Raw genomic sequence first — 25901 nt, forward strand, 5'->3', positions numbered from 1 at the left:
CGAAGAGACCGTCCCACTTGTATGATTGGGATCTCAACCGTGCATCAACAACGCTCCTGCTGCTGCTGCTTGCGATCCACGTGTCACCCGTATATAAGTCTCCGCTGCCAGTTCTCCAAATACAAGAAAAATAAAGGAAACTCAAAAAGTTGGATTTCACGAATTTATTTCTGTATTATTTTCACTTTTTCGTTCCTTTCATCATTCCCTTTTCTTAGGAAATAAAATTAGCTACAGGTCTAGGGTTCTTCTTCGTCATATCTTTCGTTTTTTTTTTTCTTCGTATTTTAATATAATATATATAGAGAGAAAGAGTGACGATAAAGTAGAAAAATCTAAAAAAAAGCTCATCTGATTTCAGAAATGGTAAACAATTTTGGATTTTTTTTTCTTCAATTTTTATGTAATTGAGTTAAATATCCTTCCATTTTGGGGTCCAAGGACTTGTTTTGATACGGCGTTAGATCAGAGAGATTTATGCATCGTTATTGGTGGATTGGGGATTTTGTGATATAAAATCCAATTGATGTTGTGTGTTTGATTGAATTCCTGTACGAAGAAGACGGAGAATTAGGGTTAGCGAAATATTGGATTTACTGCTTTTGCTTTCTTCCAGTTAGAATTGTGGAAAAGTGGCATTCTTTCTACGGTGTTTCAGGAGCTTCATGAGAGTGTTGTTTGGATCTGCTAGAAGGGAATGTGTAATTACTGAGGGATCCTCTGCGTTGTTGTAGAGGATCCCTGTTTGGACCAAGTTTTAAAAAGTAATTTCCCACCCTGCTGATGGGTTTGGAAAGTGGTTCTGGCTTTTGCTGTTCAGTGAAGTGAAACTTGGAAGGTTGTGTCAATTCAGTTGAAGTGTCGGTTCTTCTGCATTAAGGGAACAGAAGCGTGATACTTTATAATTTACTCTTCCTCTCTTTCTTGATCTTTGCCGAAAGATTGAAGCCAATGTACGCTTCGGGTACAGATTCACTACCAGAAACTAATGAAGTTGCAGTTACAGTGGCAATCCCTACACGTTTTGTGTGGCCTTATGGGGGAACTAGGGTCTTTCTCAGCGGTTCTTTCACAAGGTGAATCTTTTAATTATCGTTTTTCATTTCTCCTTTGTTTATTTATCTTTCTTTTTTTGGGTTAGGAGGAGGGGGTGTTGAACATCTTTTTCTAACTTGCAAACTTATGAGGAGAAAAACAGAAAAGAAGTTCTGACGTTAAAACTGCATGCTGAGAAACCTTATTATTTGATCCATTACCTTTAATTTTGTTGCTGGGTTTTCAATTTTTTTCCTTAAAATGGGAAGTTTTACCTTTTTTGTGCTCATTGAGCTTTATCCAAGGCTGGAAATTAGATAGATTTAAAAAAAAAAAGAAATGCAATACAAAAATCTTGAAAACAACTTCCAATTTTTCTGGAATTTATTTTTTGAGAAGAAAAGGGGAAAGGAGGGGTTGTATCTTGGTGAATGATGCTACTCTTACACATGGAGGACACTACCCACTGTATATGGCAGGATTCTTTTCCTAACTCAGCAATACTCAAATATGCTTCCTTTCATGTACATTCAGCGAAAAGGCAAACAGCAAAAAAGGGTCTTATGAATAAAAGTTGATTATCATGGAAAATTTGTCTCCATTGAAAAATTGCATATATCAGTAGAATCTTTCTTAGCTGGATGGGAAGTTTATTGGAAATTATTGAGTGCTTATGAATTGGTGACAGATATGGTTTGAATTGAAATGGAGGTGATTAACTGTATTCTCTTGGTAAACTTCTAATAGTTTTAAGTTAATTTATTTATAATTTTTTTGGGATGTGGTAGGGTAGTTTGAGTTGTTTTGTTCTTCTAATTAGTTTTATCTCTTTAGGTGGTCAGAACATGTGCCAATGTCTCCAATGGAGGGTTGTCCCACCGTATTTCAGGCTATCTGCAGCTTGACACCAGGGTATCACCAGGTCAATATACATGACTTGTTATCTTAGTTATTATTGTTCATTTAATGCATGATACCTGCTATCTAATGATTACAAGTGCAAATCACTTCAGAGCATAACCCCCTCCCCCCAATGGGGCAGTTGCAGGAGGGTATAAATGACAGGAAGCATATGTATCAGTCAAAACAAAGAGTAAGAAAACATACATTATTACTAAATGGATGGTTTCTAGGCATATGAACGGTCAAAACAAAGAGTAAATAAACATATATTATTACTAAATGGATGGTTTCTGACATCTGCCATGAATGCTTTCCGTTTCGGTCCGGCAATTTTTTGTCATTATCTGTCACGTAACTGCAAGGTTGAAACAAACTTGTTGTATTGAATAACTGTCCAACCAAAATGTGTTTTGCCTTCTGATTTCCAAACAGTTGACAGAAGATATTTCTGGTGCCACCAACTTGACTAGCCAGACCATTGAATTTCAAGGCTCTAGCCCCAATCTTCCATGTGCAAGCGTTATAGTACTGTACATAGTTAAATGATTCCTACCATTTGTTTTTTTCACTACCAGTTCACCTTTAGGCATTTTTCTTTGATTTGCTTTAGATTTTTTTTTTTTTTTGGGGGGGGGGGGGACAGAATTCTCCATTAGTTCGATGTGTCTTTTGCAATTTGGCATGCGGAAACTTTGTACCACAGTTATTGATCTGTAATTTGATTTTGCAAAGTAAGAATATGTTCAAAAATTTTAACGAGGAAACATGCCTAAGCTGGCCTATTATTCATATACAATAACAGATAGAAAATATATTTTGACATATAAGATATGAAGAAATATAGGTTAGAAAAAACACTTGTATATTTAACACTCAAAAGTGTGTTTTTTGTGAAACTTTTGAATTGTGCAATGAGTAATAGGTTCTGCAGTTAATAAACTTAGTTTGTATAGGAATGCAAATTCTACGTGAATAAAATAAGGTTTGATGATCAGAAAAATCTCCATGTTTGTGTTACTATGCTGTCAATTTCAGTGGTTTGCTTGATCAAAAGTTGATTCCTCCTAATACAATTGATTGAGGTCCATAAGTAATTTTTTTTTTAAATAACTAAATTTTGGGAGATACAACAAAGATAGATTATTAAAATAAAGGTCCACTAAATTATACCATAGTTCAAAATCTCACCGAGATCTCGGAAATCTCGGTAAACTCGAGCTAGTTGAGACGAGATATGATACGAAACTACAAAATGTCAAATCTCGGTTGAGATTTCGAATATTTCGAAAATCTTGGAGAAATTTCGGTGAAATCTCGAATATTTCGAGCATCTCGACCTCCTCAGTACTCATAGAGTCATAGTATTATATTGTTGGGACTTGGGAATTAACACGTGGAAGACCAGGGTAGTAAGGTGTCTATGACTTATGTATTATTCATTGTACTTAGGTTGGGTGTCTATGTAATATGCATTGTGAAGACTTCATTGTATTTTTGTGGTTTGTAGTCGAAACTTTAAGTCTTTAACTATTTCTTAAATAATTATTCAATATTATGTGTATAATTTACTTGTTTTACTTGCCAATTATGTCTCATATCATTCAAACAATGTGTAGAATAGGCAATATTATATTAAGGGTTCGGCCTTTACTGCCAAGTGCCAACCAAGGCTACAAATCCAAAACACCAAATTGGGTGTTTTTTTTCTTCAATTTGAACCTTTAAATATGTTTATTAAGCCTAAAACAAGCTAACCTTAAAGTTTTGGAGCCAACTATGGCCATATACCCACCGAAAAATAATTCCGAAGCATAAAAAAAAATACACTGTCTCGCCGAGATCCGAGATCTCGAGGTCTCGGAAAACTCGACCTGGTCGAGACCAAGTTTTAGAACCTTGAATTATACAGTACCCAAATGAAAGCTGTGGAAAAGGGATGCAAAGTAAATCAATGATGCAAAAAATCTTATACCCCCCTCCCCCTCCCCCAAAAAAAAAAATTCCCTGATTTCTGTTGCAGGCTTATGCTTGATTGAACGCGAAAGGATCATTTTCTCCTTTACCCTCCTACCTATTTCAGAAGCTGGTTTTGCTTGCCCGTAAGGTGCTCTGTTGTTTATTATCTCCAATCATGGCAACACTTATATATAGAAACCAAAAATTTTCCATCACTAGGTTAATCATATATTTGGGTATTTTCTCAAATACTGATTCAGATTTCAAAAGATTATTCTTTTTCCCGAACTTATCATAAAGATTACACAATGTAATAAGTAAGCAATTTAAGTCATACGTGTTTGTTACTATTAAAATATTATCTGGAACTGTGGGGAAGTTTTTGGATTTATTTAAACATTAGTGCTGTCAATTATTTGCATTTCCATATTTCAAAGAATGATGATGAGGTATCATAGCATTTATTATTTTTTGATAAATAGAAGATCTTATAACATTTTTTGACATACACATGCTTGTACACATATAGATGTGCTTCTGGACCTAAAGACTGATTTCTTGATGTGTTGTTTCCTGTCACATGCAGTACAAATTTTTTGTTGATGGTGAATGGCGGCATGATGAGAACCAACCTTTTGTGACAGGGAACTATGGGACAGTTAACACTGTTCTGTTAACCAGGGAACCTGATCCAAATACAGCAATCTTGTTCCCAGAGACACCTGGCTCCAGGTCCAACATGGATGTGGATACTGATACCTTTTATCGTGTGGTAAGTCTTTGGTATCTTTAATTTTAGTAATTTCTTTTAGAGGCGGGGGGTTTTGGTAAGAAAATAATTTTCATGTAAAATTATCAAAGGAAATAATATGTTTTGGTTATTGAATGCATATAAAAAATACATATAATGGGCAGTGGGGCCCCTGGACAATGGTGCTATGAAAGCCTATATCCAAAGAACCTTCAATAAGGCTAACCTTGCTGGCAACAATCATCAGTTTGTTAAGTGATCCTTTTGATAATTGATTGCATTATTGTTGTTTTTGCTGTTTTATGTTTAGAAGGCATTCATTTAGAAGTTCTTTGTAAACATGGTGTTACTCTTAATGGCCAAGCCATGTGGACTACTGGACCTACCAGGCTACTGCCAAAATACATAAATGTTTATAAACATTTGCAATGTTTTTATGTTTTTTTTTTTTTTTTTTCTTTTTCTAAATACCATTATGTGTGATTTATGTCACGAATTTACGCTAGTTGATGTGTTTCATTACTTAATTTAATTTAGTTTTGATAATGAGATACCACTCTACTTCTATTTAATAGCTGACTTAATCATTTTTTTTCTTCTGAAAAAGTGAGTTTGAACTTTGAAAAATTGATGAACAGTAGTGGGGATGCATTTGCTGTAGAAAGCTTTTCTAATTTTGAAATTTCTTAACAGTAATAAGTTGGAGTCTGCTGCTATATTGAGAAAATTGAACGATTGTCTAGGATGATGTATGACTAATAATCCTTATTTTGGAAAACATACCCAAGCATTGAACTTATGAAATTGCTTCTTGGGAAAATTCTTCATCGGCCTTCTAAAAAATATAACTCACACGATCTCTGCATCTTGAATATAATTAGTGCTATTAAAAGAATAAAAAGGGAAGAAATAATCACCCATATTTTCCCTTTTCAGGATTTCACATTTTGCTATTGCCTCTTTTTTTTTTTTTTTTTTTTTAACAAAAAGGGAAAAGGACTCTGTCCGGGAGTATAGCTCCTGCACCTAGACTCAGTCCCCCGCTAAATGAGCGCCGTGCCTCCATGAAAAGCAGAAATCCTGCTCCTGTTGATGCTTCCACGTGCGCTTCTATTGGCCCCCGTGTTGGCGCAGGCCGCACTCTCAGACAGAAAACTCTCGCCCAAAATTCCTCTTTTTCCTAGAGAAGATCTTTGTTTATCTACTTTCCATCCCATTCCATTCTTGTGCCACTAGCCCCTCCTCCCCACCACCCCAAAAAAAAAAAAAATATTGGTAGGTTGCCCTATAGGGAGGGTAACTGTGAGGGAATTGATAATTTTTTTTTGGGGGTGGGGGGAGAGAGAGCAACCAAAATGACGTTTGTACCCTGGCTTGTTGCAACCATTTTTGGGGTAAGAATTTTTGTAAAATATGTAAACCCCAAGGCCCAAAGGAGAAAGGGGAAGTTTTGGCAATTATCTCTTTGTTCTTAAGGGCCCTAATGAATTATCTCTGAAAATGGGAGATTCTATCAATTATTTTTTTTAAGAGGTAGAATATTTTGTTGCTTTGCATGCCTATTTGTGCTATGTAGAAGGATGGTGTGGCAATTCTGATTATTGGATATGCAGAAAATGGTTTAAATAGGTCACATGTCAAATTTTTTGCTCAAATTCAATCAAATGTCATCCCATATATGTCAATGCATCCTGTATTTTTCATATACTCATGTATTGGATGTATGGTGGAGGACCTGTTAGGAGAAGAGGGGAACCTAGGAAGAACCAGAGTTGCAGGGGGAGAGAGGAGAGGGGACATACACGTATCAATTTCAATATTCAATTCTCTCTTTGTGTTCTCCTACGTATTACAATCATTGTTCGAGAACTCGTTTCGTTTCGGTATTTCGGGCTGACCAAAATATCCGAAATATTCGAAATTTCGGATATTTCGGTCGAAATATTGTATTTTTCTGGTATGTTTCGGTAGGTCATTTCGGTGGGTTTTAGGCCAAGTTAAGGCCTAAAACTTCATGGAAACCCTATTTTAGGCTATATAAATACATTTAAATGTTCAAATGGCAAAAATAGTCACCCAAAATGGTGTTTTCGACACCGTGAAGTTGTAGATCGGCTTCCGATGTCTAACATATATTTATTTCATCACAAACAAACATATTGATCATGCATTTCCCTAAAAAAAACCAATTTTGAGAATATGGTTTTACCTGGAATAGTGGAAAGGCTTCATAGATGTGCTAAGAAATTTGAATCTTGTGTTCTCCAAGTGGTTCCGGTGTAGATGCGGCAAGGATTCAAATGGGAAGTGGAAGAATGGAGAAGAAATGAGCAAAAACCAAAAAACCAGATCTGTTTTGAAGTCTCGTTTCGACCGAGACTGACGAAATGTGGTCTTTTATATAAAGGGGTTTGACAAAAAATTCGAAATCGAAAAATCTCGAGATATCACGAAATTTCGAGAATTTCGCTCAAGATATTGTATTTTTTCAATTCGAAGTAACATTTCGTTTCGAGCAGCTCGAAATATCTGAAATTTCCGAAATCTCGATCGAGATTTCGCGAGATTTTGAACTATGATTACAATGAATAAATAGAGAAGACTCTTGCATAGAAATAGTAACCTAACTAAAATGGAAACGACTCAAAGAGGAATCTAACCATATCTAAGAAAAGAAACTAGCAAAGAAAAATTCTATGTAATCTAACCATTCAAATAAAATAAATTAAAAGATTGCATCCTAAGTAAACTACCAACCCTTGCTAGACCAGCAAACCGGTCTAGGACCAATTCTTGGTTTGGGTCTTCAAAGTGGGTCATGTCGGTCTAGCTAGGCCAAGGCAACTGCATCAGCTCGCCTCCTCGGAAAAGAACTTGACTCCGTCAAGTTAAGACGAGGTCCAAGAATGCCGTAGGAGAAATGTACCAGCCGTCTTCTTGAGTTTGATAGATGGAAGATCTTTCCCTGGGAGGAATTTCATCTCAAGTCCACCATGTTGAAAGGAATGTGTATTCTCATAACCACAGTGCTTGGCTTTCTTGTCATACAACCATGGGCATAACAAAAGAATGTAGTGGACTTTCAGAGGGAGGACATCACACTGCACTTGATCAATCAGTCCACTAATGGAATACGTGAGCAAACACCTTTCATTAACCTTGAGATTTGTGTTGTTTACTCTCACAATCTTGTAGCGATTCAAATGAGGTTCCGTCTACAAACCCAAATTGCAAACAACATCTTCAACGACAACGATTGTGCAACTGCCTGGGTCAATCACCATATTACACAAGTTGTCGTTGCATCACACCCTGGTCTGAAAGATATGGTTACGGCGCCAATCTTTATCTTCCTCATTGGAAACCTTTTTGTGTAGCCAAGAGGGGGCGAATAACATAGCAATGCTGACGCTCACTATCACTATCATCATCATCATCATCAACCTCACTAGGCTCATGCTCAGCGTCCAGATTGACTATCCCTGTTGTTTGTTGCTTTTTCGGTATCAATGGTATGAAGTTGTCCTTGTCAATATAAGCTACCAATCGATTAGGGCATTGAGCAATCATATGTCTGTACCCCTTGCATGTGAAGCACTGAATAGCTGCTTGTGGCATCATCGAATTTTTGTCATATCCACGTTGAGGTGGAGAATAAGGCCTATCTGAACCTCGCCGAGGTGGGGAGTAAGGACGAACCTATCGTATAGGTGCCATAGAACTAGCTTGTGGTTTGCTAATTGAAACTGACTTCTCCTAAGAAGAAGACTGTTGTGGGCGGAAGATATCACCCCTGGAATTTTTGTCAGTAAAAGTCCTCCGAGTATGAAGTTTCCTCAAATTTTCCTCAACTTGATATGCCACCTGGGCTGCTTCCTCCATAGTAGACAGTTTACTGGCTGCAAGTTTGGCACTGATCTGTGGATCCAACCATTGCGGAATTGCGCTATCAAGACCTCCTTGTCCCACTCAAACTCAGAACGAGTGGCTAAGTAATAACATTATCTTGTCTCAACTGCATAAATTTGAGGTGTACTCGTTGTTGTAATCAACCGGTTGGAATCTCCGGTACATCGCATTTCACATCTTAGCCCATGTAGTAACTTGCCCAAGACCTCGAGTCCGGTGCTGTTGCTAGTATTTGATCCACCAGACCTGATCCATGTTTTTCAACTTACGCTTCGCAAATATCAATTTCCTGGCCTCTATCAAGTTGTACCATTTGAAGAAAATTTCCTAACTATAAACCCAGTCAAGATATTGCTCTGGGTTGTGGTTCCCATAAAAATCAATGACATCCAACCTCGCTGCTTTGTCTACTCCGTCTTCATATTGTCCAGCCCCATATGGTGTTGGTGGTGGGTGTGACATGCAACGAGCCTGGGGGACCGGAGATTGCATGAGACTCTTTCCTTTCTCAAAAGCCACTAGTCGGTCAATCAAAGCTTGCATAGATTCCATCGTTGTCTGAATGGAATTGACAGCAGTAGTGAGAGTGTCAAATTTTGCATTGGTTTCACCCTTATAGGAGTTGAGCTGTTGAAGGACCTCATTGTTGGCTAACATGGTTAAGGGAGAACAAGAGAACACTCAAAAGGATAATGGCAAAACAGTACGTAGATAGAAATTAATAATGATGGTGGCAAAACTGTAAATAAAATGAATTTAAGTTAGCAAGGGAACAAATCCTACGAGTGTTGATGAGAGGAGTATACTTTGAAAAATCATGAGAATGAGGGTTTAAATGAAATAAAGAGTGGGGGAGGGGCACTATGGGAAATAAAGGAAGTAAATAACCTAAAAATAGTCACGCCTTAAAAGATGGGAGTGGGGAGTAGAATTGGAATCTAATAAAAGAAACGAGGAAGGGAATCCATCGAACAAAAGAGGGGGAGGGGGTGTTACCATTTGGGATTTGGATTGTTATTGGAACCAGAGGAAAAGTGTGAGACAATGGCGGAAGATGAGGAAGACTATGGGGATGGGAGTCGACTTTGCAGTCGAAACAGAGGACCAACGAGGACTTCGACCTCGATTAGGAGTGCAGACTTTGAACCAAACTGCAATTTGGGTGCTACTCATGGTAGAGGAACTGTCAGAGATAAACCAAGAGACCAGATTCGAAGGAAGCGGTCATTGTTAGAGTCGACTTGCACCGAGGCTTCGGACCAGGTAAGATTTTTTTATTTTTATTTTTTATACTTTGGTTCTCTGATTCTCGTTCTCTCTCTCTCTCTCTCTTCTTTCGCCACTCTTTTTTTCCCCGGTTCTGGTGGGACCAAGAAGGGGGTGGTGGGTTGGGGGTTTTGGTAAGGGAATCAAAAGAGATGGGATTGGGGTTTGAGTTGAGGTTTGGGGATTTGTCGGTGGGAATCGCAGAGGTGAGGTGAGTCGCTGGAATCGACGGAAGGAGTGGGTCTGGTTTTTTGATTCGACCTTTGTTTTCCACAAAGTCGACTCTTTTTTTTGGTGGGAATTGTAGGGGTTTGCTGCGGTTGGGTTTCAGTGGAGTCGAAGGAGAGGAAGAGGGGTAGGGGTGCTGCAGAAGATGGAAAAGAGATGGGGTACTGGTGTGACGGTAGAGCAGCTGGGGAAAAAAATACAAGGATGATGGAGAATGGGATAAGAGAGATTGATAGTGAAGGAGATGGATCCTTCGGCTCTTATGCCAAATTGGTGGAGGACTGGTTAGGAGAAGAGGGGGAACTTGGAAGAACTAGAGTTGCTGGGGGATAGAGGAGACGGGACCATAGTTGTCACGGCGCCTAGACGATCCAAGGCGTTGAAGAGGGCCCAAAATCAAGGTGACACCAACTAGGCGACCAAGGCGACTGCGGCGCGCCTAGGACCAGAGCCCAAGCCGACCAAGGCGCCTGGATACCTGGGCGATGCCCTTAGTTATCAAGGCGGGAAGGTGGCATGGCGTTCTAGCAAGGCGACAATGCCGTGACGACAAGGCGGCCGAGGAGCTTGGACGCCATGGCGACTAAGGAGCCTGGATGCCATGGTGACGCTTTGATAACTATGGCGATGCCTTGACAACTATGAAGGGGACACACACACACACAATCACTTTCTTGAACAAACTATCAATTTCAATATTCAATTCTCAAATCTCTGTTTTCTTCTATGTATTACAATGAATAAATAGAGAAGACTCTTGCATAGAAATAGTAACCTAACTAAAATGGAAACAACCCAAAGAGGAATCTAACCATATCTAAGAAAAGAAACTAGCAAAGAAAAAACCTACGTAATCTACCCATTCAAATAAAATATGTTAAAAGATTGCATCCTAAGTAAACTAACAGCCCTTGCCAGACCAGAAAACTGGTTAGGACCAATCCTTGGTTTGGGCCTCCAAAGTAGGTCATGTCGGCCCAGCTAGGCTAAGGCAACTGCGTCAATGCACCCTTCCATAGTCCTGGATTTTTCAAAGCTCTATTTTGCCACTTGGTCAACTCTATTTGGGCTAAAACTTGACATGTGATTGAGCTTGGGGTTAAAATATCCTTAAAGTGGTATGTTATTCACTCTCAGATTAGGGGTTAGGGGGGATAAATTGGGTAACTGGTGTAACATGGGACTTCCCAACTTAGTAGTCCATCTAGGTGTGCAGTGAAAACTTTTTTCCTGGAATGGGACCTAAAAATAGAAGTGAATAAGAGGGAATTTAAGTATAAAATATATAAGATGATTTATATTAATATTTCTTAAACATAAAACAGGTCACATTGTCAGATGGTACTCTGCAGAAGGCAGTACCAAGGTTTGCAGAAAATGATCTGGAGGTCTCTCGCCATCGTATTTCTGCATTCTTGTCCACCCATGAAGCTTTTGAGTTGCTTCCTGAGTCAGGCAAGGTTTGGTGCTTCACCCTTCTTTATGACCATAGATTTGGCTACTTGAAACTTATGGAAAAAAATGTTCTGATTTCGATGTTGTTGTCATTGCAGATCATCACCTTGGATGTTGATGTGCCTGTTAAGCAAGCATTCCACATTCTCTATGAGCAGGTATTTTTTTGACTACTATAAGATTAGAATCTGAGTGCACTTCATTTTATTTGCATTGGTTTTTGCTTCTCTTTCACAAGCATACAGCTGTTAAGGTGACGATGGCTTAATATTTAATATTATTATCTTGGCAAATCTTATAATCTTTTTAATGAAACATTTGGATTTGGGTGAAAAAGAAATAATTGGTGCAAAATCAAGGTCTTGTCCATGGAAACGTTGAAAATTACTGTATAATCAGGTGGAGGTTTTATATTGCTTGGGGATGTAGGCCTCCATGATGACATATATATACATGTGTTTCTTTGAGTGATCATATATGTAGAACCAGATGGTTCAACACCCTGTCCTACACATTTCCTGGAACCTGTATTACTATTCTGAGTTGCCATTAGTTGCTTTGCTACAGCGTTTTTTACTACTTCATTTCTTTGAGGCATCAATTTTAAGTTTCTCAAATATGCATTTATTCTGAGTCAAGTTATGTGCAGGGTATTCCCATGGCTCCTCTGTGGGATTTCTGCAAGGGGCAAGTTGTTGGAGTCCTTACTCCACTGGACTTCATCTTAATCTTGAGAGAGGTATGTGTGGAATTAGTTTCCTATTGCAACTGCTTATTCCATACAAATAATCTTATCATCTTTTTTAAGGTAGATGTTGTTTTTTGCTTATTGTGGTCTTCCATAGGCTTACTTTTGGATATTAATGAATACTACTTTAATATGAGGACACTGCCATACTAGTCTGGATTGTGGTGAGGGGGGGGGGGGGAATCTTGTATGCATCCTTATTTTAATAGAAATATCGGTTCCAGGAAGTTGGTGGGATTTCCTGGACAAGGAAGGCTCCGGGTCCTTTATTCATCTGATGGGGATTCAAAATCATTATTTTTAGTGATTTTGGTGGAGATTTTTGGAGATTTTACGTAAGCTAGATAGTCTTAATCAATAGTAGAACTTTACAATATCTCAAAAACCTCTATGAAAACCACCCTTACAGTTACTACCTTGATTGCAAATTGCCATATTTAGAGCCATCAGCTGAGTCACTCTACTGCCTTCATCCAATGAGCCAAGGGTTCTTCCTGAATGCATCCACTTTCCTATAAGAGTGATGCATGGCCACTTGATCCAACAACCATTGCCCCAGAATTTGTTTGTAAATCTATCTCAAGTTAACGGTTTGAAATTTTCTCTTCTCAGTTTGACCTTTCGATGGAAGTGTCTCCAGGTTCATTTCTTTAATCTCTCAATACCCATGCTAGAGCTGTTCAAATATACATGAAACAGATTGGAAGGCTTGCCAAGATTCTTTTTACCTGTGTAGATTTAACTTCAAGGGAAAGGTAACTGCTTTTCAGCCTTCAGGCACACTAGTCATTTCTTTCCTTCCCTCTACCACTGGGTCCCAAATACTGGAGGGCCTTGCCCTAGTTTGGAGATGGACTGTTTCAGTTAGTACAAATTTTGGAGATAGCTTCTTAATTCATTTTAATGCTATAGAATAGTTGATGTATAGGCACAAAAGGAATTGCCTAAATTTGGAAATTTAAAATAAATTTTTTGGTTATTTGCTTGAGATATTACAATAGTCTCTTTATGGCATGTGTGAATAGTATCATGAGTTTCTCTCTGTTATATCAAGAATCTTTATTCTTTTAATGAGATCTTTATTATATGCTACACCTATTCCTTTCTTATAAGCATAGTTCGAAATTTCGTCTCGTCTTGCCATTTCGGGCTGGTCAAGATTTCTGAAATATGCCAAAATTTCGGCAAAATATGGTATTTTTTCTACCATATTTCGGCACTCCATCTCAGTGGGTTTTTGGTCATATTAAGGCATGATACTTCATGTATATCCTTATTTAAGCTAAATAAACACATTTAAACCTTCATATTGCAAAAAAATGAACACAAAGTGGTGTTTTGGGTTTGCACCCTTGATTGACAGTATACGGTCGGACACTGATGTATAAATAGTTAAATACACATTGTTTAAGTAATACACCGAAATTTGAACATTTTTCATTTCGGAAGGCCATCTCGTCTCGGTAGTGTCGAGATTTCCGAAATATGCCGATATATCGCGAAATTTTGAACCATGCTTACAAGTAAGATATTTTAAATATTCTAATGTGCTAAAATTGCAGCTTGGGAAACATGGGTCAAATCTTACGGAGGAAGAGCTTGAAACACACACTATATCTGCTTGGAAGGAGGTAAAATTACACCTCAACCAGCATGTTGATGGGCATGGCCGAGGTCCAAGACATCTAGTCCATGTGAGTGTTTCCTTTTTCATTGTTCTACCCATTGCTTGCATGTTTCTGGAGCACTCATCTTCCTTTCTCAGTTGCCCTGTTCATTAATTGCAAAGGGATTTTATGTTGAACCATTAGTCACTGGTGAGGATGGCTAAATTGAATTTTTGACATGGTTATGAATCACATGTTTCTTTTGGTATGTCATAAATAGAATCTGTTAAACGACTTTTGGAACTATTTTTTACTAACAGAGGTGTTCTTGTAGTTTGTGACATTATATTGGTAATAGCAGGTATAAAGCAGGAAAATCAATTCCCTTGTTGACCTTTTCCTTCTCCTCTCTTCTTGATTAATTTTTGTCACATAAGCATCCATAGACATAAAAATGCACATGAACCTAATCATCAGTCACAGTATGACCTGGAATATTCATAAAAACTTGGGACTATTGGCCATTTTTGCCTGGTGGTTTGAATGGTCTGATTCAATCTGATCACCCGGTCCAATGGTCTTTGAAAACACTGATACTGTGCTATTGCCATGCTAAAATGGATCAGCATCTTTGGAACCACAACACTTCCCCCCCCCCCCCCCCGCCCCCCGGGTTTGTGGTATTAGATGGGCTTTGGGTGGAAGAGAGTAGCCACTAAGGTAATGTATGGTGACTTTGGAAGGTGTGTTGGATGGTTGTAGTTAGATGAAACGAACAATAAGTTTCTTGTTAGATGGGAAATATGAGAGAGAAAAGGTAAGTTATAGATGGTGCAAGTGTTGATGGGAGCTCTTTGTTGTAAAAAATAATGGTAGGGCTGTTTTATATTTGTTGGAAGCCTTTTCAACGAGGAAATATTGTCTCCTGACCAACAAAGCTAATTTGAAAGAAGATTTAAGGGAAAAGAAATATGGACTGCTATCGAGGCTTTGAGGTGATAGTTTCAATATTTCTTCTTGTAAGAATAGATGGATTAGTATATAGGGCGATTATTTGAGATATTTAACTTTAGGAGCTCTATGAATAGACCAGTTGGGATAAAAAGGAAAAGGGAATGCTTTCATATATTTTCGACCCCAAAATGTGAAGGGCTCTCAAAGACTAAGGATCGATTCTGTTGATAGTGATTTTATTCAAAATGGTGGCCAAAGTCTTGTTATGATGTTGAAAGTGTATGGATCTTTTATAGGACCTTTCCTAGGATATTTATTTTAAGATACCATATGTTTGATGTGATCCCTGTCATTTTGTATTTTTTGTTCCAAGAAGTTGGGTGGGGGTATGATATGTAAAATTGAGATTGAGAAATCTTCCAATCATATGCAGGGAAAGTTTTAGATCAAGTTATTGAGGCTATGGGGTTTGAACAGGAAAAGGAATTGTTGGATAAGGGTTTGCTGTTGTACTGCTTCTGTTTATCTTATTCAATTTGGTTTATCGGAAGGTTATTAATTGATTACAAAGATGAGGCCTTCTTTATTTCCGCTTCTATTTCTGTTTGTGTGAGAGCTATTTGACAGAATGCTTCTTAGAGTGTGATCTGTGGGTTTATTGCTCTAAGTTCAGGTGGGGGAAGGTGAGAAAATGTATCCCAGTTATACTATGCAGGTTACACATAAGTTTCTTTTGGGGTTTATTGAGTGAGGTTCAAATTTGGGTGAAGAATTTTGGATCTGTTTAAGGCTTGATTGTAAACTTGAAAATGAAAATTTTATTGTTGACGAAGGTGTGTTGTAAGGGATAGGATGATTGCTTCTTCTATTTTTTTTTTTTGGGGGGGGGGGGGGTGTTGGTGCTAGTGCTACTTTAGGCTGGATCAAAGGTTTTCTGTCTCAGTGTGGAGTCCAAGATTTGAAGAGATTGTAAGGTTTGGAGTGTTGTTAGCATTAGTCAGAAACACTGTGAATGGAAATCAGGGCCACCCTTGGTCTATTCTTGTGGTACTTGCTTTGATCTACAAGAGAACAGAGATGGTTATTAAAGATTTTGTAGGAATGATTGGGATTAGAAGTGAATCTAAGAAGTTTAGTCTGGTTGGATGGGAATGGGTCTGCAAACCCGAGAAATTTAATGATTTGGAATCAGATCAATAAAGAATATGAATAAGCACCATATATCTCTTCCTTTGCTAAATGGCTATGGTGATTGAGCTTGGTTAGTATTTGACCTTTGATGGAAGGGTTGTTTTTTTTTCCTTTTCAGGTGTTTGTAAGAAAGTAATGAGAAGTCTGGTTGTTGACAACTGTCTGACTGTTAATCTGCATGCAGGGTGAATGTTAAAGAAGTACCAACTTCAATTCATATTATAGGAGACATCTGCATGATTATGAAGTGGAGGACTTCTTAAATATTTTATTACAATGCATCTTGATTATGCTTTGCAGAAAGAAAATTGTGGAATTGGTGGGTGGGGCCTGGGAGAAGCATTCAAAAATTATGGGCTCAGTTTGGGTCTTTACTGATTGATGCCTGGGCATGCCATTCTGAAGAATTTTAGGAAATTGTGAGATCTGACTTTGGAGAGCAAAGGTGGCCTTTAATTCACACTTGAAGTATTCTATTTTTTGTTTTATTTGTTTTTCTCTTTGGAAATTCTGTTTCATTTGCAGAATATTTGTATACATTTCTGTCAGATTGCTCTCACCTCTCAAAATAAAAATTCGTTTACTTATTGCTGATGCATGTGCAGAATAGTAGTATACATTTTTTTGGCATAGAAGCACTGTTTGCTTTGCTTCTGTGAAGGTTTGGCCATATTTCCTCCACCGTGTAATGCCTGTTGATGTTTGATGCATGGAGTCTTATAGTAGCTTGAGCATAATATTCAGTAAGCATTTATGTTTCTGACAGAGTAGTTATAATGCAGATAAGTCACCTAAAGGACTTATTTTATTCGAAATAAGCCTTGGGTTGGGTTATGTAGGTGTTGGGCCTCTGATCCCATGGGTTTTCTTTGGAATGAGCCACTTTAATGGGCCTAAAAAATCGGTAGAAAGTAGGACAACGGGATTTACTTCGTTAGTATAGTTAGAGTCCTGTTTTGAATCAGTTTCTTTCATTATTTTAGTTTCCTAGTCAGTTAATGTTACCTTATTAGTTAAGGATTGGGTTAGCCTTTCTTTTTTTTAGTGTTTGAGTATTTTTTTAAGACTTATATATTAGTTTTTAGTGATTGAGTCTTTTTTTGAGACTTATATATAAGTTTGTAAGAGGCTACAACCTTGTATACGAATTTGATTAATAAGATTGAGAAAGAAAACATAGCTTTGTGCTTTACTCTGAGAGAGTATGGTGAGAGACCAAAATACGCAAGAGGCTGTGGGTGAGAGACCCGAGTCTGAGACAGACTACCCCATCTTTTTCCCTTCTTCAATTTCTTTTTTTATTTTATAGTTCTGAAATTTCCTGCAAATTTGAGAACCAATCGAAGTATTTACTGTTGTTGGACTTGAAGTTTGCGATCTTCTTGTGGACTGGTTATCACTTGTGACTGGTCTACATTAAGTTAAAGGCATAGCCAAGTGTGCCTTTAGCCTTATTTGTCTTTATTATCTAATAAATAAAATTAAGTACTGGTAGCAGAGTTCAAGGGCCTGCTTTATTTAATAGGAAACTAAAAATTAGAGATCAAGGGTACATGTAAAATTTCAGGTATTAATAAGTTCAGTGGATGTACTGAATCTGAAATCTTTAAGACCATGGTAAGGAGCTTTCAGTCATTAATTTTAGTTCATTATGTTAAGAAGTATTTTAGCAGCTCCTACGTTCTCTGGTTTATTCTCTTACATAATCTTCCATATTTATTTGTTAATCTTTGTTGTTTCTTGTAGCCTGTGCTATTATTGTTATTGTTTCCCGCCAAATTTTTTTTATTTTCTGCAATTCTGAGGAAGAAACCAGCATATGATTGCATACTTGTGTTGCTCTTATATTTTGCCCTGTGCTAGTCTCAAAGTTTCATCTTTCAACTTCAGTCTTCTTTGTGCAGTCTAGGCCTTATTGATAAATATTACTTTCACTTCGGACCAAGTTATTTGGTCATCAAATCTTTGACTTTCTCAGTGTTCTTCTATGAAGCTGGGTTTCTCCAATTTCTTTATGTCTCCTGTTTTTTCAGAAACACCTTATCTGCACTCTAATATTCAGTGTATATGTAAGATTCCAAAAGTCTTTTTTGGCCGTTCACAACCTCAGCATGCTCTGTGCAGGCTGGACCCTTTGATTCTCTGAAAGATGTTGCCTTAAAAATTTTGCAAAACAAGCTGTCCACCGTTCCCTTAACCCACAGGGGTTCATATCCAGAGTTACTGCATCTTGCTTCCCTGTCAGGGATACTAAAATGTAAGTTTTTTCTTTGTTTGCTAATTGAAGCAAATAATCTAAAACTAACTGATTGACCATTGATTTTCCAGGCATTTGCAGGCATTTTAGACACTCTTCTAGCTCCTTGCCTATCCTGCAACAACCGATTTGCTCAATTCCTTTGGGTACTTGGGTTCCAAGAGTTGGCGAATTAAATGGACGGCCATTAGCAGTGCTGAGACCAAATGCTTCTCTTAATTCTGCACTTTCACTATTAGTTCAAGGTAGCTTTCTTGTTTCTTACTGTTAGGCCTGGTTGAAATTGCGTGAATGTTTCCTTTGTTTTCATCTACACCTAACTGTCAGTTGGTTTTAGAATGTTCATTTCAAGTACTGCAACCATTTATTTGGGTTTTTTGTCCTTGGTGCCGGATGGGTAGCTTTACCATAGATGTGTTATGACTTATGAGTGTAGCTGATCGTATGTCATTGTTTTCTTTATACAAGTGGGAACAATACTGTTTTTAACTGAAGTGGTACATAATTTCTCCCAGTCCAGAGATCAGTTTACGACCGTTGATCTTGCAAAGGGTTACTTTTGATTTGATTGTTTTCCCAAAGTACATGTACTATGAATGTTATGTGATTATCTTGCTGCAAGGATCAGTCAAGTAGATCCTATTGAGAATAGGGAGATCAGATTTTAGCTCTTATTTATGGTCCATTAAACTTATCCTCTGTCTCATTCCTTTTTTTCCCCGCTGTTAAATAAATACTCTTATCTTCCTTTGTAAAACATTATAGTCTTGTTGACCCAAGTTGTTGGAGGTCCAAGTAATATTAACAAGGTTAAAAACCTCACTGCCAAATTAAGGTTATTGTCGTCTAGCATTAGGTGTTTTGTCTTCTTAGTTAACATATTCTATGCATGTTTCCCTAGATATTGGGAGTTCTAGGTCAGTTTTAATTGGGCTTACAATTTTTGTATCAGGCAATAATTATTTCTCTCAATATATGGTTTGGCATGGGAACATTGTGCAAATATCGGCCGATGTTTAGGAAATTGAAGACATAGTTTAACTTTTGAAAACCGGAGTCAAACTTGTCAATACAATAATACTTGCAACACAATTGTTTCAAATGTTCGCAAGTGGTTGAAAGGCACACATACTGATGTATATAAATATATATGTTGGAGACCATACTAAACCTTATCCCAATTAAATAGGATCAGCTACATGGATTCAGAACCATACTTCCTAAGCTTACTCCATGTGTTTTTTTTTCTTCACTACCCCCAAATTTCATTTTAGGCCTATCCTAATGCAAGAGTCGACCTCGAACCAGGGAAACCAGCGGGAGATCCATTGCAGCCAGGATCAACACGATAAGGATCTATTAATGGTGTGCAATAGCAGCCATAGTTGTCACGGCGTCATGGCGATCCAAGTCGGAGGAGGGGTGTCTGGTCGATATATCGACACGTCGCCTGCCATGGCAGAATTGTAATTAAATCCAAAGTTGAATGGCAAACTAGTAGATAAATCAAGATTTATAAGAGCAATGGCAGAATTGTAATTAATCTGAAGTTGTAAAGGAGTGGCAGAACTGTAATTTAATGGAGTTAAAGAGAAAGCTGAATGGGTTAAACAAAATAGAAATAGAGAATATAAGGGGTTTTATATAAATAATATAAGTTGTCCTTACTTGCAATTTGAAAGACTTAATGTCTTCTTCAACCTTGCAATAACACGATAGAAAGAGAGGCAGAGAGGCGGTGAGCTGGAGTAGTTCCAGCAGAGGAAACTCCTTATGAAGACGATTCTCCTTGCAACTTCTGGAACAAAATCTCAGCACCAAGGTCTGCCGATCCCAACGAAAAATAGCCCCAAAATTCTACTGGCAACCGAATGGTGAGATCTGAAATCAGATCTGGCGGATGTCTTAGTTGCAGGTTACTAAACCAAGGCTAAAATAGGAGATTTTGGGAAGCAGGGAGTGGGTCTAAGGTTGGGGAAGAAACAAAAAATTAAAGAAGAAGAAATCGAAGAGGGAAAGAGAGGCAGGAAGAAGAAATCGAAGAGGGAAAGAGAGACAGGACGCCATGCCGTAGGTCGATATGCACAGACCTCCAGCGCCAGGACGCCATGGCGACGATATGGCGACGCCATGACAACTATGATAGCAGCAAACCTTGAAGATGATTGGGAATTGAATTTGGTCTTCAAAGGGTTTCTTCACAATAGTTTATTGCAGTCACGGAAACAGCACCGCAGTATATGTTGAACAGGAAAAGGAGAAGAAGATAAAGAAGAGAAGATAGAAGAGAAGAGGGTAGGGGAATGGCTCTCTCACCCACAGCAATCCCAGCTGTTGAAACATGGAGTGTCTCCCATAACCGATGGCAAGCATGGCCACAAATTCTATTCTCCAAAATCTGCTCCTTCCTTACAATAGGGGGCCTATTAATAGCTTTGGCAAGCTTACAATAAAAGTAGAAACTAACAGAAAATAGAAAGTAGGGAAATAGAAACTACTAAAACCTAACTAAAATTAGAAACTACTAGGCTTTATAGTTCAGCCACATGCAAGAATAATTAAAATAGAAACTAATAGATTTAGTTATTAAGTACTACTAAAAGAATGGTAACAAAATAAAATCAGATCTTCAAGTCTTCTAGCAGCCAATCCTCTTTCTTGTAAAAGCTTGGATTCTCATGTGGTCCCCACCAAGGATCTTCTAATAATATTCTCAAAAATAGAAACTAGATCCTTGTCAAAAAAAGGAAGCTAACTTGGTCTTCAATCTTGTAGAAGCTATCCCATCGATCTTGGAGTGTCTTGCTGTCCAAGGCTTCTAGAATAGAGGCACACATGATCTAAGCTGGGACCCACAACACTGTTCACGTGACATGTGAACTGTAACTTTGTTTTTGAAATCTCTTTTTGTCTTGTTCTTCATGCTTTGATCTGCATCATATCCCTTTGCTCTTTTAGCTCATTCAATCTGAATCATATCAGTCCTTACTGATACTTTTAGAGATCTTCGTTGCACATGTCCATGCTGATGCAGTGCAAGACCAGCTTCAGTAGGGAAAAGGCTAGCCTAAAGAGGCCCCTAAATAGTCCAGTTGGGTTAAGCTATAACCAGACCAAACCATTACCTTTTCTGACTATCGGTTTAAGTCATATTCAGGCCCATGTTTTTATTATGCTTAAGCCCACTGGTCAAGCCCATGTTCTGCCCCAAGTAGCCATTGATCAGCAGTACTTGAAGGAGATGTTTTGCCAGCTTGTGTGGAGATCTTCTAAGAGATCAGATTGCTATTGCGTGGAGCATTTTCCAGAAGATGTTGAGCTGCAAGGAGAAGATTATGAGGAGACTTGTACTTTATTTAGTTTTATTCAGTGTCTATTTTGAATTTTTTTAATATCTTTTCTTTCTATTTCCTTGTAATGAAGAGATTTAGTTACTTACGCCAGATTTGGTATGATTTCTATTTCAATTTGGATTGATTTCATGAAATAGTCAACTATAAATTTTTGGTCAAGAAATTGAATTTGTTTTGGTTGCATCAATCTGAAATATTTCAAGAATAAAATATCCATTTGGTAGTTCAATTTCTGAGAATAAATTGTCTATATTTCTTTGGGAGAGGGCGGCGGGGGTGGCAGTGATGGTGGTGGTGGCGGTGGCATGGTGTTGGTGAGACCATCAGGAAAAGAAGAAGGGTAGTGTTTTATTTTTAACAAGAAATTACTGCTTTGCCCATCAAACTAACCATGTGCTCGTTAAAGAGCAAGGAAATCAATTTCAATTTCAAAACTGAAACAGCTCAGTTATTTCAAAAGTTCTATTCGATTTAATTTCTATTTCATTGGAATAAGATGCAAAAATCAAACCAAACAATTTCCGAAATAGAAATCACCCCATAAAATTGAAATAGAAATCATACCAAATCAGGCCTTAGTCGTCAAGCAGCCGACACATGGCTTGGGTTTCTTATTTTGTAATCTGTTATTACAATATTATAAAAAAAGATGAAGGGGATCCTACCCCACGGTTTTTGAGAGTTGAAAAATATGTTTTCCACAATGGAGCAGCAGCCTTTGGTGAATCAAGATGCAATCCTAGGTTGTCATTCCTAGGTTGGGTGAGGGAGGCCTGCGGTGGTGAAACCAGGTCATCCTTTCCTTTTCTTATCTTCTTTTTTTCTTCTTATTCTTCAATCTCCATTCTGTTTCTTCCTTAGTCCAGCAACAAGTAGTCCTTGTGTGGGTGACCGAAGGTGATTTCTAGTCCAGTTTTGTTTGATTCAATACTTATTTCTCTTCTTAATATCGCTTTGTTTTCAGTTGCTACTTTCCTCTTCTTTCCAACTTATACTCAGGTATAGTAGTCTGTGATTCCAGCAAGATTCCTGATTGAATCCTAGATTTGAGTCCTTGTTTCTAGATTGTCCAACCATCGGATGGACCCCATCTTTTGAAGGATTCTTCTCCCCAGTTAGACCTTCCTTCGACCATTACTTGGAGTTCATCTGACCCCCAGATTTGAATCTATTAGTTCTCCTTTTACTTTCTATTTTCTGTTTCTTACTTTCTAACTCTGTTATTGTGAGGTTACTGCAGATCTGGCCATTGGTTCTGTCCCAACTTTGGTGCATCCTCACTTTATTCGACCTGATTTCGAGCCACACCTGAGAGCTGGTTATCAAATTATTTGAATCTCTCATATTCTGTTCTGTTATCCTACTCTTCTGACCACTGTGATTCTGTCCTGTGGTTTTGTTGTCCATTAATCTATCTACATGTTAGTGTACTCCATCACATGCCATCTCAAATAACTCTCTCAATTTATCATTTATCGGAGGTACTCCTAAATTACCTCTGATTTGTCCATTTCTTATTTTATCTTTCCTGGTTTCACTCATTCATCTTAAAATCTTCATCTCAGCTACCCTAATTTTATTGATTTGTTATTTCTTTACTGTTCCACATTTTCAGCTAATCAGCTCCATACATCATTTCTGATCTTATAGTTGTTCTATATTGTATAAGATTTTCCCTTAGGGTTTTTGTGGAATTTGTTGATCATACTACACTCCAAAAGGACCTACACACTTCATCCACCTAGCTTATATATATTGGACTTTGTATAAGAAAAATATCTGAGGGCTGTCATGAACATAGAAATTTGTCATTTTATAGACAAATGAATGCACATGGATATGCTAAATAAACTCGAAACCACGAAAAGCAATTTGTCTACAGAGATTAATCAAGAAGCACAAGTCATTATAGCTGAGAACTCACTAAGAAATCAAACAGTTCCACTGAATCCTGGACTGATCTTTTCCTGAGTGCTGTAAAATGTTCCCTAGTTTTGTATTTCACTTGGAATCAGATTTTTCAAAGAAAACATTAGTCATATTGGTGGAACTTTAGAGAATTGGGTATGAGAAAATGATTCTTTTGTCAGACTACCTGCAAGACTGTTGAGTAAAATCTTTTCTACTGTATTTTCACTGCTTTTGGTTTCTCATGCTATTAAGGTTTTGGCCTATGCAGCTCAAGTTAGTTCAATACCAATAGTTGATGAGAATGACTCATTACTGGATATATATTCTCGAAGGTAATCATTTTGTCCCTACCAGTATGAAACATATTGGTGGCTATTTTGTTTGCCCCGCTCAAAAATCAGTTTTCAGCACTTCTGTACTGAATAGTGATACTTTGTTTATTCTCAGTGATATCACTGCTTTGGCAAAAGATAGAGCTTATGCACAGATTCAGCTTGATGAAATGAGCATACATCAGGTAACTGCAGTAGTTTCTTTCTCCGATAGCTGGATGTCTAAGTCTCTATTAAGTTATCAAACATATTGACTGAATATTCATAGAATTTTAGAGTCTATAAATTTGTCAAGTACTAAAGAAAAAGAATTCTTTAGTGTTCTTTATTAGTAGTTGTTGTGGCCTATCACTCAGCAGAGTTATAGGTGTGTAAATCTTACCAAGTCCTTTACTCATATGAAGGTGCATTCCTGTTGTACCAGTGTTAGTCTTTATTTTATTTAAACGACTCTTTTGGTTTGTACGTAAGTTAAAATGCGGGCTGGGACTTTCTACTTTCCATTTTGGCAATCACTGCTGTTGTAAAGTTCTTGTTTTTGGACCAGCCTTCTGAGACCCTACTGGTCCAGCCACTCAAACCAGTTGATCTGTAGTCCCCAAAAAACTTAGTTCAACCTAGTGATATTTTTCCCTAATCTGTTGACCTTTGATAAATATTTGACCCAATCATTAAATGGAGAACTGGTTAGTTGACAGTTAAATGATTAACCCAGACCATTTTATTTTAAATAGTTGTATATATGCTACAAAAAATCATTGATATTTTTGAACCCCTAGGTACAGGTGGTAATTGGGTAGGTTGAGCTTGGTCTCTTAGATTATGTGCCTGCCCCTCTGGCCCATTAAAGGGTTGGGTTTGGTTTGAACTGGAGCCAGTTGAGGGTTGAGTTCAGGTTAGGCAAAACCCTTACCGATGCCACTCTGTAGCTATCCCTGACTGTATCTTGTTTGGAATTTTAGATTCACCAGACTTATCTGTTAGTTGAAGCCTATATTGTTGATGGTGTGAGAAGGCAACATGCATCCATTTAAAGATTGAAAATCATTTTTTCTTTTTGATAGATAAAGATTTGTTTATCTGTGGTAATCATGTCTTTGGTGGGATAAGCTTGCATGTTTTTGTTACTCTCGGGTTTTTGGCAATTTAACAAGGTCCCCAATACAAAGTACAAGCTACTTTAGATGGCTGTGGAGTATGTATTGGCCTTTGCGGAATGTGAACTGTCACAGTGATGAAATATTAAGTGGTAGCTTGCATCAACAATTCAACATTGTAGCTCTAACATTAGCTGGTGTGTATTTTGTTTAAGATGATACTGTTTGTTTAGTAAATGAGGAAGCTGAAGTACGGTTCAGATGATGAAGACAATGAGATACCCAATGCATGATCATCTGTCTGACAAATTTTTTCCCTCGTCTTGAAAGTAATCCTTGTGCTTGTTAATTTACAGGCGTTGCAACTAGGACAAGATGCAAGCTCTCCTCATACATTCTTCAATGCACAGAGATGCCAGATGTGCATTGAAGTGATGGAGCGGTTAGCAAATCCAGGTAAAATCTCTCTTGCTCTTGTGTGACATAAGTTATTGTACCCCTTTTTTTTTTTAGATGTATCTGCAAAGTTCTTTAATCATTTATCTGTTTTCAGGCGTGCGGCGACTTGTCATTGTGGAGGCTGGCAGCAAACGTGTGGAAGGCATTATTTCGTTAAGTGATGTGTTCAGACTCTTGCTTGGTTAATTGGAAGCCAATCTCCAATTTCATATGAAAAGGGGTTGCATGGTCGCTTTGGAGAAACCCCTCCCCAGTTCTGGTGAATCTTTCCATCTGCTCTGGCCCCTGCTGCCCTTACCTCACTCTTTTCGTCTAGGATGAATGAGCTCATTTATTCATGTTTCTGAGCATGGTCTGGTTAGGCTACAAGGCTAAAGAGAGGGAAAGATCTGTAAAGTGAGGGTTTGAATTTTTTTTCTTCCTTTTAGCTCTTTATTTATCATTAACATTGCCTTACTTTAATTATTATGAACTAAATTGTGCTGCTGA

The 25901-nt window shown here is 37.8% G+C and overlaps 1 protein-coding gene across 3 annotated transcripts; it reads left to right on the top strand.

Moving 5' to 3' along the window:
- Positions 1–787: 787 nt before the first annotated feature.
- LOC122658769 (sucrose nonfermenting 4-like protein) lies at positions 788–25901 on the top strand. 3 transcript variants are annotated; one of them, XM_043853875.1, is made up of 13 exons: positions 788–1076; positions 1870–1957; positions 4481–4666; positions 11374–11508; positions 11602–11661; positions 12153–12242; positions 13814–13945; positions 18128–18260; positions 18332–18505; positions 23793–23856; positions 23972–24041; positions 25310–25409; positions 25507–25901. In XM_043853875.1, the coding sequence occupies exons 1-13, from the start codon at positions 952–954 to the stop codon at positions 25596–25598; spliced, it is 1449 nt and encodes a 482-aa protein (XP_043709810.1). In that variant the 5' UTR covers positions 788–951; the 3' UTR covers positions 25599–25901. The 3 variants fall into 3 exon arrangements, with proteins under 3 accessions (XP_043709810.1, XP_043709812.1, XP_043709811.1); XM_043853877.1 differs by having other exon boundaries at positions 13814–13882; XM_043853876.1 differs by having other exon boundaries at positions 11401–11508.

This window comes from Telopea speciosissima, chromosome 4 (genome assembly GCF_018873765.1).
Source record: "Telopea speciosissima isolate NSW1024214 ecotype Mountain lineage chromosome 4, Tspe_v1, whole genome shotgun sequence".
Lineage (NCBI taxonomy): Eukaryota > Viridiplantae > Streptophyta > Magnoliopsida > Proteales > Proteaceae > Telopea > Telopea speciosissima.